Below are 12,878 nucleotides of genomic sequence, written 5' to 3' on the forward strand. Positions count from 1 at the left end.
ATACAGGAGTGCAATCTCGTGGTGGCTTCATTAATAATAGTAAAGTCTTGACCATGTCGGGACCATTGTATGAAGATATCTTTCACATGAACAGACATTTAGTCAATGGAGTGGATTTGACAATGAAGCTGTACCGCTCCTCACCCCAGTTCTGTTTGATGAGTGGCAAAACAGATCAAGATTACAAGGTAGAAATTCTGGATACCTACCTGAAGGTGTGTAAACTGAAAGTCAATCCAGCTCTTATTTTGGCTCACAACACCTTGTTTCAAGACAGCAATGCTCTGTATCCTTACACCAAAAGCGAGGTCAAGGTGACAAGCATCCCCACCACTCAACTGACACAATCTGTCGAATCCTATTGCTAATCGTTACATTGTAGGCTTTGTACTCAGCAACAGCTTGAATGGATCTTACACTGGTAACCCCTACAACTTCCAATCTAGTATGGTGAAAAACATCAGCCTGTACATCAATGGTGCCAGTGTCCCCGGACGTCCCATGCAGGCAGATGATGTTGAGTCCTATGTGCAGATGTTTGATGGGATGTGTCTGTGGAAAGAAAATACAGGAAACGGAATCACTCGGAGCGACTTTTTGCTTGGGAGTGCCCTGTTCGTCTTTGACATTGATAAAGTATGCAGTGAAACCGACTATCTGAATCTGTTGAAATCTGGTAGCACCCGATTAGAAATCGAGTTCAAAAACGCCCTCACTGAAACACTCAGTTGTGTTGTTCTGAGTGAAAGAAATTGCCTCATTGAAATTGACAAGACCAGGAACGTGTTTGTGAAGTAAAAAACATGAAAGCCTCTGACCTTGCATGTGCTATTCAAAGTGACTCCATCTTAAAGTACCAGGTCTTAGGTGTGTTTGCCAAAGATACTTTACCTGTGCTAACTAGTGTCATGCTTGCACGTGGAGTGGGTCTCATTGTCAATACTGAACCATCTGGAAGACTGGGTCGTCACTGGGTGGCTATGTACTTCAAAGGAAATACAGGGGAACTGTTTGACAGTCTGGGTGAGCCAGTGAATTCCGTTTTTGACTTGTTCTTAAAAACCTATGTCAATCAAGTCCAACACAACAGAAGACAGTTACAGTCCTCATCGTCCAACCTTTGTGGTCATTATTGTTTATATTATTTGTTGTATAAATGCAAAACAGAACTTACCCTTCAAACCCTTGTGCAGATATTTGATGTGCAAGTCCGTTTTAACAATGATGAGCATGTGTCAAAGTTTATCTGTAATTATTTTAGATATTGTTTGTTATCTTGTCATACCTGTGTCATGTCACATACTACTGTACTTGTGTAACCCATTACAAAAAATAAAATAAAAAAGAAATTAGTGTAGTCATTCGAGTTTGTTCTATAAATATAAGTAACTCAGCTGTAATGTCACAGTTGAATTATTGTGCTCAGAGTGTGATCATGGAACGTAAGTGTCTCTTACCAATACAAACACCTACCACCATATATGTGATTGGTTGATCTTCCTCAGGGAAAACAGTTTGGGTGAAAAGGTTGTTAGAGCAGACTAATCTGATGTTTGACAAACCTCCCAACCTTATTGTGTACTGATATGCTGTATGGCAAGACATCTACAGTGACATGCGGCAAAACATTTCTAACATTCTTTTTATGGATTCCCTTCCAACTGAGAATGATTTGAAAATGTGGTCTGAGCAATCTGAAAAGAACATGGTGTTGGTCATGGATGACATGATGATGGATATATGTAAAAGTCCACTGATGTTAAATCTCTACACTACATTGTCTCATCATTGGGGAATCAGTGTTATAAATATTCAACAGTCTGCTTATCCTAAGGGGGATTGTAACCGAACTATTTCCTTGAATACACACTACTTCATTTTGTTATCTAACCCACGTTCTGCACATGAATATAAAATCTTGGCATCTCAAATATTTCCGGGTCAAGTCAAATATTTTACTGAATCATTTCGTGATGCAGTGGAGGGAAAGAAATTTCAATATTTAATGATTGATGTATCACCCTATTCCGATCCTCAGTATGGGCGTCTGCGCAGTGGTGTCTTTCCAGATGAAGTATGTATTGTGTACCAACCCAAATAAAAGCTACTGCTCAAAGTTATACCCACCAGTTGCCTGTCTTACCAATGAACAGATCAGTTGCTTACTGAGATCATCATGGATGTTTGCGGACGATTTGAAGATATTGCTAACGATTGTTCAGTGATTTCAACCAATGCTGAAGTGTATGGTCATAGCTTTTGTGAGAGATTAAAGTCCTTTGTCAGTTGGCCTATGCAAATGAAACAGTCACTGAAGACTATGGCACAAGCAGGATTCATTTACACGGGTCAATCAGATAAAGTCTACTGTTTCATGTGTCGATTGCGTGTACATAAATGGATGCCAGAAGATGAACCACTAACTGAACATTTCAGGTTATCACCTCAGTGTAGTTACATAAACATGATAGCTTCTAATACTGAATGAGAGACATTGGCTATGGTGTATGAGGAATATTAGGGTCTAAGCATACATATATATAAAAGACACAATTACCTAGTTGGATCATTTCACATTGTGATCTCCTCACTTCAATATGGGTGATTTACTGGAAAAACATCTGTCTTTTCTTCAGACACTACTGCAGGCTAATGTGAAGCAGAGAAAAGCTTTACTTCAATATGTGTCATGTGAACAAATGCATGCTATTAATAGCATGATGTTAAACATTTTGAAAGGGAATATTCCACTCTCACTGATGGATAAAACTCGCTTGCACCGTCATAGGTTTCACATTAGAACATTGGCTGCCAAAGAAGGTTTTCCCAATCGGATTAAAAAGGAGGTGTTGATAAGACATCATTCCAACTTGCCTATTTGCATTGCTGCACTGTTAGATTACCTACATCATGAGCAGACCTATGGTTCTCCTGAACAGGAACACATACCAACGTCTAATAGACAACCAGGAAAAGGAGAAGACAGTGACACAGGAACAACAGATAATGACAGTGACTCCAGATCAGGAGACGAGTCCTCTGAGACTGAATGAGACCCCTGAAGAAATCACCCATGATGAAGCACAGATTAAAGCGAATACGAACTTGATTCTGGATCTACTTCTTAAGGATGTGTCATTAACTAAAACGATTGGGAAACTTGCCAAACTATGGTACTTTATCAAGGATCAGATCAGAAATGCTCACTTCAGACTGAATAATCAGTTAGAAATTGTTTTAGATAATGAGAATGTGTGGATCGGAACTAACGTTATTGACCTCATTCGTTTTACTGTGATGCATCATGGGGCTGTTCCTTCAGGCTACCGTGACTTTCTCAATCTTTTAAAAATGCTCCATGTACCGAAGCGGCTTTTGTATAAGCCAGATGTTAAGAAAAAGAACGACAAAAGAAAAAAGGCAAAATCATCTTTATATATAAAACGACAAGCACAACATGGTGTACCCGGTGCTAATACTACTGCAAAATTAAGAAAACTAGAGTCTTTCTAACTGTACATGTACATTGAATTCATGACATGTATTCTATGTAACTTTCAGATTGTAAAGCAATAAAATAATGCTAACACATGCGACTTTTAGTTATTACTATCTTCCATGTTCATGAGGACTCTGAGCTGCATCTCAAGTCTTTCTTTTCTGTCATTGCAGAAGAAATGTCTATGCATATAATCCGAGTCATTGTAATGCACAGTGTGCTGATCCTGAAACTCTAGCCCAAGGCTTACCCTCTGTTGCTTGGCTTTTTCCACTGCGCGATCAAAGTATTGAGTAATACACTCGTCACTGTTCATCATGAGACACTGGTGATGTACTTGCGATGGATGATTAACTTCACATCCATAACAATTATCACAACATAACTTCCGAACAAGTCTCTGGAGTTCATTGAGATAGTGAGTTTCCAAGACGCCTACGAAAAGTCTTTTGTTTCGACGCAGCTGTAAGCGATTGGTTATTTGTCTCCTGTTGATGTGAATTTCACGCACAGTTACTGAATAGTTGGGTGTTTGATGATTCTCGTCTTGATGGAACATTCTTCTTGCACGCTGTAAACCTGCCTGCATGGCATCCTCATGGCTTCTTCGGAAGCTTCTGCCTTCATAATACAGTATGTCATTGCCGCCGTTTCGTCTTAACTGGTAAATGAATCCGGTGGTACTCATGTTGCTGTAATCATAAAGATAATTAAATGAGTGAAACACTTTAAGTGTGATGATAACAGCAATTATTACTATTAATATTAGAATTATTATTATTGTTAAATTAAAAATGGATAACATTCGGCAAAAAAGGAGGAGGGTACCTGTATCAATCACCCATCTCTAAAATGTGGAACTTGAACAGCATTACCACATACTCTTAGACTGGTGAATACCCATAGGGTAAACTATACATACCATCCTCTAGTACATAACGTTTATCATCTAAGGGGGATAATGCTATTTTTCTCAATGACTCAGTGTATAAAGTGTTATTGTGAGAGCGAATGAGTGAATAGGAACAATAAAAAGGTTTCCTCTCCAGGAGACTGTCTTTGTATTTCTTATGGGTCAATTGCTTAGCAATGACAGATTTCTTTATTCCTTTAGCTGTCTTTTGGTTTGATACAGTGTTCTCATCTGATTGTATCAAAAAGGAATACATTTTGCTTTTCAACCCTACAAACTCTAAAATGATCTTTCCTGCAGCTTCATCCTTCATCTTTCCTGTGACTTTTTTGTTTTCATTCGAATACAATCCTTTAGGATCGTTCTGATCATAATTGGAAGTATCAAACAAATGCAGATTTTGCTTCATGAATATGTAGGGATCAAGCAAAGTCTCGTGTGGAGGGGCATGAATGTGCAAAAAGAGACTGTCTGTGTCTGTCATGAGCAAGTCCAATCGTTCTCTTTGTGATAAGGTGAAAAGTCCTCAAAGGGAATGTTGTCATGGGTAGGAGCCATGGGGAAAGCAGCATGAAGTTTGTGTAAATGTTTAGGATAGTGCAAGTCCACTTCCAAAATGTAACCTGTATCCCCTTGGGTATCTATTGTAACCCAATCAATAGTTTCATAATCTTGTGCTGACATGAACTGATAGTTACCAATAGGCAGGGGTTCCAGCATAACTCCAGAATAAAGACTGTTAAAGTCCATGTACAGAAGCACTGAGGCCTCTTTTTCTGGGTTATAATTAGACATGTATTCATTGTTGCTTTCGGCAAATTTCTTACCGATGACAGACACGCCTCCCCGAATGGAATTTTCCACAAAATTGTAACTATCTACATCAGTGAAGAGATCAAGCTTGACCCCGGTGACTTTCAGTGCTGCATCAATACAAAACCCAGGCATGGAGTAGTGACAGATGTCAAGTCCATAATCTGCTAAACATCCAGTTCTGAATGTTTCGACAATATCAGCCAACAACAGTGTGTCTACAACCACATACAACCGTGTAAAGTCAGACATTGTGTTGCATGCGAATGTATGCCACAATTCATGGGCAAAAACATAGTCTTCATCAGTAATGCCTTCATCACTCAAGGAACTGTAGAAGGATTCTTTAGGTGGCAACTGTGTGTCATTTAATTTTTCCCATGAATCCATGTACTCATAAGGAAAAGGAAGCTTTCGAGTCATTATACCAACATGCTGTGGGAACTGCTCTTTCAAGAAAACAAATGTGTCTAATCCTTTATTCATCTGATTCTTAGTCAGAGCATCTAAAGAGCTTTGCAAAAATTTGCAAGAATCTAGGAAGACCAGATCATTGTCCACAGTAAAAGACAGAAACTGTTCAGAATTATGGGGTATGATCTGAATACTTCTCTCTCCAAATTCACGTGCTGCTTCAAGAATAAGATGCGTATCATAACGCTCTGAATTATGCAACATCAGATACACTTTCTTTTGCAGCTGGAAATTTAGGTTACACTTGTTGTGTAATACTTGTCTAAAAGCACCACTGAGATGGTCATGATCTAACACCCTATCTTTCCCTAACTCTTTTCCACATAATCCACACTGAGTTGTGTTTGCTATGGTTGTCCTATCCTGATGAGATAATTGCATGGGAACAACATTGGCAAAGATCTCCTTAATTTCATCATATTCTCTTAAAATGTCTTGAATAAAGTGTTCTGCTGCATCTGAACCTACATAGGTTTGAACTGATTTCGAATACCGCTGCTCTGAACAAATAACTTTGTAAGCATAGGCACAAGGAACATGTCTGTTCAAACGCGATGCATGATTTTCGACTGGCAACAGCAAACTTTCAAAATCGGCCACAATAAGAAATTTAGCTCTTTCAGTTTTAGCTTCAGATCGTAATCCAAACTGATAGACTGCTTTCTCGGGTTTAGGCATATTGACACGTTGAGCTTTATCAAAACAATACCCCTTGTGCTTATTCAACCTTTCTTGTGAGCTGTATGTCCACAAACATTTTCTGCAAATATAATACTGGTTACTACGTTTTTTCTCAGGGTTTGTGACAAAATTTTTCAACTTAGTGATCAAACAAAAATGGGTGTCTGCTTTCGTTTCTACATCCATAAGTTCATGACCCTCTAAGCCTAAGAATCCTTCGAAATCTTCGGGCTCGTTCTCTTGTGAAAGCATCAACAAATCAATTGTCTGGTTCTATGTTGGATACGTTGCTTATGTAAAGTGGATAGAGAGTCTTATCTTCGAAGCCATACACATTGATACTCAACTGATTGACTTGTTCAAATCGTGGGATTTGTTTGAGTGTCATCGGAAAAGTAAACCCATCCAAATTCAATCTGTTCACAAAAGGTTGATAATGCTTCACCCGTGTCGGATGATGCGGAGCGGGAAACAGTTTGGCTAAAATGCTATAGATAAAACACATCTCATCATTGTTTTCTACATTCACAACGCTTTTAGTTTTGTATGCAATTTCTTTGGGAAGAGAGATGTATGTACCGCCTTTAAAGGGCTTAAATTTAACGATGATCACTTTCATCATTGCAATGTCTAGCACGTTTAAATTAGAATGCTCACCCTGATAATTATCTAGTGAACGCAATATCTTGTGCATGGCTTCAAGGTATTGATCGGACAAATTGGTTCCTTGTGTAGATCATTGTGATCCTATGATCATTGTGCTTCGAAAGTAAGCCTCATGAATATTAGCTGTTTCATCTTCAGTAGGTTTAACCATTCTGATGTGAAGACATAATCCCCATTTCACTGACTGTTTCTCTCTGAGTTCTGTCTTGATCACATCAATAATGACAGCTTGTTGATTCATCATAAAATGTAAAGCATCTGTAGCACCCTGCCCTTTAAACTCATACTCTCTCACATCTCCCCCTAAAGATTCGCTGGTACATGGGCGAGCATGATCAGAAGTGTCACCAACAGGTTCAGGATTGGAAGGAGTACCTGGTGGGGAGGGAATGGGAGGCAAAGAAGGGTTGGATGGATGTGCAGATACTGTAGCCGTTTTTTTCCTACTTAACTTGCCTTTGCTACCACCCCACATATCATGTCCTGTTCTATTCTTATGCAGTCGCAATGCTTTCGAAGTTGGAAACATTGTCTGACAAGTCTGACAGGTTACATCATTTTGTGAAATCTCGTTTATGAGGTAGGGATTGGGATAAGAAGGAGAAACATCAGGGGAGGGGATGGGCGGTGGAGGGGGGTAGGAGGAAGGAATGGGAGGTGGTGATGAGGAGGAAGGAGAATCATATTGCGAAGTCGTGTTTAGACAATGTGGTAAGTGTGATTGAAAAGCAAGTTCATGGGTAAAGTGTTGAAAACACAGTGAACATTGGCAAACCAAAGGATTGACTACTTTTTGACAGCTTTTCACATGTCGTTTTAAACTATCTTTTCTGGAAAAATATTTTCTACAATACTGACATGAAAATTGACCCCCAACTTTCCCACATATTTGTTGATGCCTTGTTAAATTTCTTTTAAAACCAAAACAAGTGTGACAATTTTCACAGTAGGAGTCTCTACTCGTGGTGTACATAGTCATAAAATAGGTATTCACCAACTAAGTGTGTATGAGTTGGTAGTTACCTGAAAACAAAAAACAAAAAACGAACATCAACTAAGCATTAGACTAAAATGGTTACTAACAGTTTTAAGTATTATATCGTGATAATAAGTTTTAAATAATACGACAAGTGTATAAGTTTTAAATAATCTAACAAATGTATAAGTGTAAGTATGCAGTAAAAGTGGAGCACTTGCTCTTTTGCTGGAGATTCCTATCCTAAGGATGCGTGTTAATGGTTAACGTTTCCTGTACACTTTTGGTTGATGTTGCCTTGGCAATTTCTCAGACGAAAATGGTGAAAAATATAAAAGTGGATGGACTTCTTATTCCAAACTATACATTTTGGAGCTCTATAGAAATATTAGTTCAAACTTAAGTGCAAACAGCTGCACACAATGAACATGAGTGGTTTGGCTGCTATTCAAAACAGTTTCAGGTTGCTTCAAGACAGATGTATCAAGCGGGGTGTATAATAGGGTAGTACTATGAACTGCTGAATCACCTTGACCGAGTACACAAGCTATACAATTTTTTTTTTATTTTATTTTTGTTATTGTTGAGAAATGTTTACCATGGGATGGTCCTGAAAACGTGTCTGTTTAAAAGCACAGGTGTTTCTTTATGAAAGACTACATAAAATGAACTGCTAAATCACCTTGACTGCTGAGTACACAAGCTATACAATTTATTGTTGTTGAGTGTTTACCATGGGATGGTGCTGAAAACGTGACACTTTAAAAGCACAGATGTTCCTTAATGAAAGAGCTGTATAGAGAGTGTGTTACTAAAAACTCGATATTGATTAAAAATGAGAGAGTAACAAGTGGTGGCTTTGTGGATTCGTTCTTGTTAAGTCTATAGGGCTGCCGTCTGATCAAACAGGGGAGTATCTAGAAAACGTACTAATTAAAAATCGTATACCATCACTTACAAGCAAAGTATAGTGAGTCAGAAGTAAATGTATACTCCATTTGTATGCGGGGTGTAACAGTTGATACCATTTGAAAAGAACAAGGTAACATAATGAAGTAGTTTTTCCCGTGAGAAAGTGTCAACATGCTGAATCACCTTACTTGAGGAGTGAGTATAAATACAACGTGATAGTGGTTAGTGGAGAAGACACTTTACTCAAAAATGTCTGACAATCACAACCACACTACGTTTGAGTGGGCTGCTGGACATTGGTTGTCCATCAACTTGTTCCGCGATGATGCTTGGGTGCATCTTTCAAACTACAACAGCAAAAAGGAAAGGAAAACCATTTCCTTGAAAAGCAGTGTATTTAGAAAACTGTTTGAAGATCGCGAACAAATTCTATCTGCTTTGGAGGGCTATGAGATGGCATGCGAAGTCCCAGTCATTCCGGGTATTCCTCAGACGGGAAGCGACATGGTACCCCCACCTCCACCCTCTTATCCTGCTGCTGCCGGAAATATGCCTACCGGAACGATGCCAGCTGGTAAAACGCTAACAACAGGAAGAACCAATCCGGTAACTAACCAACTGAAGCGGGGTTATGCTGATGTTAAGTTAGTTTGATATAATACAGGTGTGCTTTAATGTTGTGGTTACAACAGTTTTAACATTAAAAACAAAGCATGAGTAGTAGTTTATAATGACTTCAGCCCTGTATTTTCATTTTCATGGGTATAAATTTTTTCAGTAGCGTATTTCATAATGGTGACTAACTTGCGAGCGGTAGTGTACAGCCATTGCTTATATTTCGCGGTTACTACACTTTCTCATTCAGAACAAAGCATGTGCAGTAGTTTATAATGACTTTAGCACTGTATTTTGCATTTTCACGGACATAAACTTTCGTAAAGTAGTGTATTTACAACGGTGACTAACTTGCGAGCAGTAGTGTACAACCATTTAGGAATCAGTTTTGGTACTGCTTTGAGTGCTTTGGATTATTATTATTATTATTATTATTATTATTATTAATAATTCACCCTTCCTTTTCAGCCATCGAGGGGTACAATGTTCGTTGAGACGAGAAAGGAAAAGACTGCTTCAACGTAGATTTATTTACATCACGGATATTATTGTCACATACGCAAGCATTTCGCTGTGTTTTCTAAAATAAAAGCATATTTAAAATCAGAATGTGTGTATGTTTTATGTTTCAATTCGTAGTTATTCACTCTCTTGGTCTAACAATGTGTGATATGAGACACTAGTGTGATACGAGTTACCTCCCTAGTGTGATACGAGTTACCTCCCTTGGATCAGGCGAGTCAGCCGCTCTCTTGGTCTAACAATGTGATATGAACCACTAGTGTGATACGAGTTACCTCCCTCGGATCAGGCGAGCCGGCCGCTCTCTTGGTCTGACAAATTGATATGGGCCACTAGTGTGATACGAGTTACCTCCCTTGGATCATGCGAGCAGGTCGCTCGCTTCACCCGTATTTCGGTATATGTATTCATACCAACCGGCTTTCTTTGTTTTGACGGGGTTTACCAGTGACAACCGTGAAGGCTAATGACTTGTTTCCAACTGGTTTCGAGGTTATATATATATACATATATAATATATATATATATATATATATATATATATATATATATACCACAATCAACTCTGGCGGGTTTATCGGAAAAACGCTCGCGAAAGCTGATGTGTGTGTGTGTGTGTGTGTGTGTGTGTGTGTGTGCCTTTGGTTTCACTGCAAGACTACAACGTTACTAGATAAAACAAGACATAAAACATATATTTTTATCATAATCATAGAATTTATTGTTTACAAGGATTAATGCGTCATTGATTATAATTCTGTTACTTCCCGCCTGAGGTGAGGTGGTTCATCTTGCTCCTCCTCCTCGCGACGGTGATGGTGAAGGGTGCGGCGGGCATTCCGTCTCCTGCGGAGAAACCACCGCAAAGCGACACCCGACGGAATGCCCACCGCAGCCAGGACAGCAATGATGAGGAGTGCCGTCACCTCCGACTTCATCACTAAAAAAGTAATAATTAAATTAAAGTTAAAAATTAAAGTTAAATTAATATAAACTCCAAATCCAAGTATTACATTTATAACTTCAAATTTACCACAGACATGGCACTAAATTATAATAATACTTACCACAACCACGACACTCCTCATCATGATGATGATGATCATCATCATCATAGCCATCGACGTTGCTGATAGTGTAGGGATGGGAGGGGTGGTAGGGTCTTGCTGATGGGTAAATGAAGTGAAGAATAGGTAAAAAAAAAAATAATAAAAAATAAATAAAAATAATTAAAAAAAGAAAAAAAAGTGTAAGAATAAAATTTTAACATTTATTAACTTTAGATGGAAATGTAAACAATTCTATCTCATCATCTTCTATATCTGGACCAAATAAAAAACCATTAACAGAGAGAATATGATAATAATAATAATAATAATAGTTATACCTACGATAGTAGATTCTGATAACCGGGTGCTTCGGATATCAGCGGTGGAAGTTGGTGAAGAAATATTAGCAACAGAACCGGTAATAATCAGAGTAGATGATTTAACAGAAGAAACAGTAGAAGTTGTGGAGGTGGTAATAGCAACAGGGTTAGTGCCAACAGGGTTAGTAACAACAGGATTAGTAGTTGGAGCAGTATCTGTAGTAGACGTAGCTGCAGTAGTAGTAGTAGTAGCAGCAGGGTTAGTAACAACAGGATTAGTAGTTGTGGTAGTTGGTGCAGTAGTAGTAGCTGTAGTAGAAGTGGAAGTATTAACCGTAGCAGGAAACAATGAGAGGCTATTAATTCTAACAGTAGAGGAAGTAGGAGGGAGAGTAGTAATGGTAGTGGTAGTAGTAGTAGTAGAAGTAGTAGAAGTAGTAGTAGTAGTAGTAGTAGTAGTAGTAGTAGTAGTAGAGAGAGTTAAAGAAATAGCAGTTGTTGATAGCTCTGAAAGCAAAACAATAATAAAAACAATATAAAGTTTGTGCAATACAAGATTTCAAAATAAAAGGTTCAACAGAAAATAAAAAGTTTGTAACTAATTATGAAAAATAACAGTCAATCAGACTAAATATATGAAATACTTACCACTGCACCACTTGCCATTCACCGGCACCTGAACGCCAACAACCCGGTTGCAATCGACGTCTCCTATAATTGCCTGTGAATAGAATAGACTAGTCTGTGAACAGGACAGGACAGGACATGACAGGACAGGACAGGACAGAAATAGAATAGCATACCTGCAGTTGTGGGAACAAATCACTGTTGATTAGCAGCAGTGATGGTGAACCGTGAATTCTAATGACGGATATTCCTCGATAGAGCTGACCGGACAAAAGAGAAATTGACTTATGTTGTTCGGTAGAGCATGATAATGTTGACCTTCCGATCCATGAGCACGGCAAAGCATCACCATATGGAATACCGACAACAACGTAGATCAAAACTATTATCAACATTTTTTTTTAATTTGTTTTTCTCTCAATGGTATAAATTAGCGATTTCAACGGTTTTTATATACAATTAATATCGCACTCTGATTGGATATTCAATAACAGCCAAACATTGGCAATACATTAACACATGTGCAAAATGTGATCATGCTGATTGGATAAAACAATACCACCATACCACAACCCACCCGAAATTAACAGATCATTGTTATACGTGCAAAATGACACGTAGTGGAGAGATGAAAGCCGCTCACATGAGCGTCATCAAAGGAAAGTCGATAATGGAATGAAATTAAAGCTTTGTTTCAAGTGACAACGAATAACCTTCTTTCTAGTTACAAAGAATAACCAACGAAAATAAAAGAGATACTCACGTTGATAAGCGCAACGACAATTCCAGGCAACTTTGAAGGTTTTTCAAT

At 38.4% G+C, this 12,878-nt stretch overlaps 1 protein-coding gene across 1 annotated transcript; it reads right to left on the reverse strand.

The window, feature by feature from the left end:
* Positions 1-10,820: 10,820 nt before the first annotated feature.
* On the reverse strand, positions 10,821-12,462 carry LOC139460876 (uncharacterized). The gene is made up of 4 exons (XM_071242352.1): positions 12,244-12,462; positions 12,089-12,161; positions 11,139-11,237; positions 10,821-11,011 (listed from the first exon to the last, which is right to left on the reverse strand). Exons 1-4 carry the CDS (start codon positions 12,460-12,462, stop codon positions 10,821-10,823), a joined length of 582 nt encoding a protein of 193 aa, XP_071098453.1.
* Between the last annotated feature and the right edge of the window lie 416 nt (positions 12,463-12,878).

Source organism: Haliotis cracherodii, unplaced genomic scaffold, assembly GCF_022045235.1.
Source record: "Haliotis cracherodii isolate W230 unplaced genomic scaffold, xgHalCrac1.p SCAF_14, whole genome shotgun sequence".
Lineage (NCBI taxonomy): Eukaryota > Metazoa > Mollusca > Gastropoda > Lepetellida > Haliotidae > Haliotis > Haliotis cracherodii.

Coding starts and splice junctions, on each gene's coding strand:
- LOC139460876 (XM_071242352.1), bottom strand. CDS start 12,462: ATGTTGATAATAGTTTTGATCTACGTTGTTGTCGGTATTCCATATGGT. Junction 12,162..12,243: donor ATTTGTTCCCACAACTGCAG/GTATGCTATTCT, acceptor TTCTATTCACAG/GCAATTATAGGAGACGTCGA. Junction 11,012..11,138: donor TGAGGAGTGTCGTGGTTGTG/GTAAGTATTATT, acceptor TTACTTTTTTAG/TGATGAAGTCGGAGGTGACG.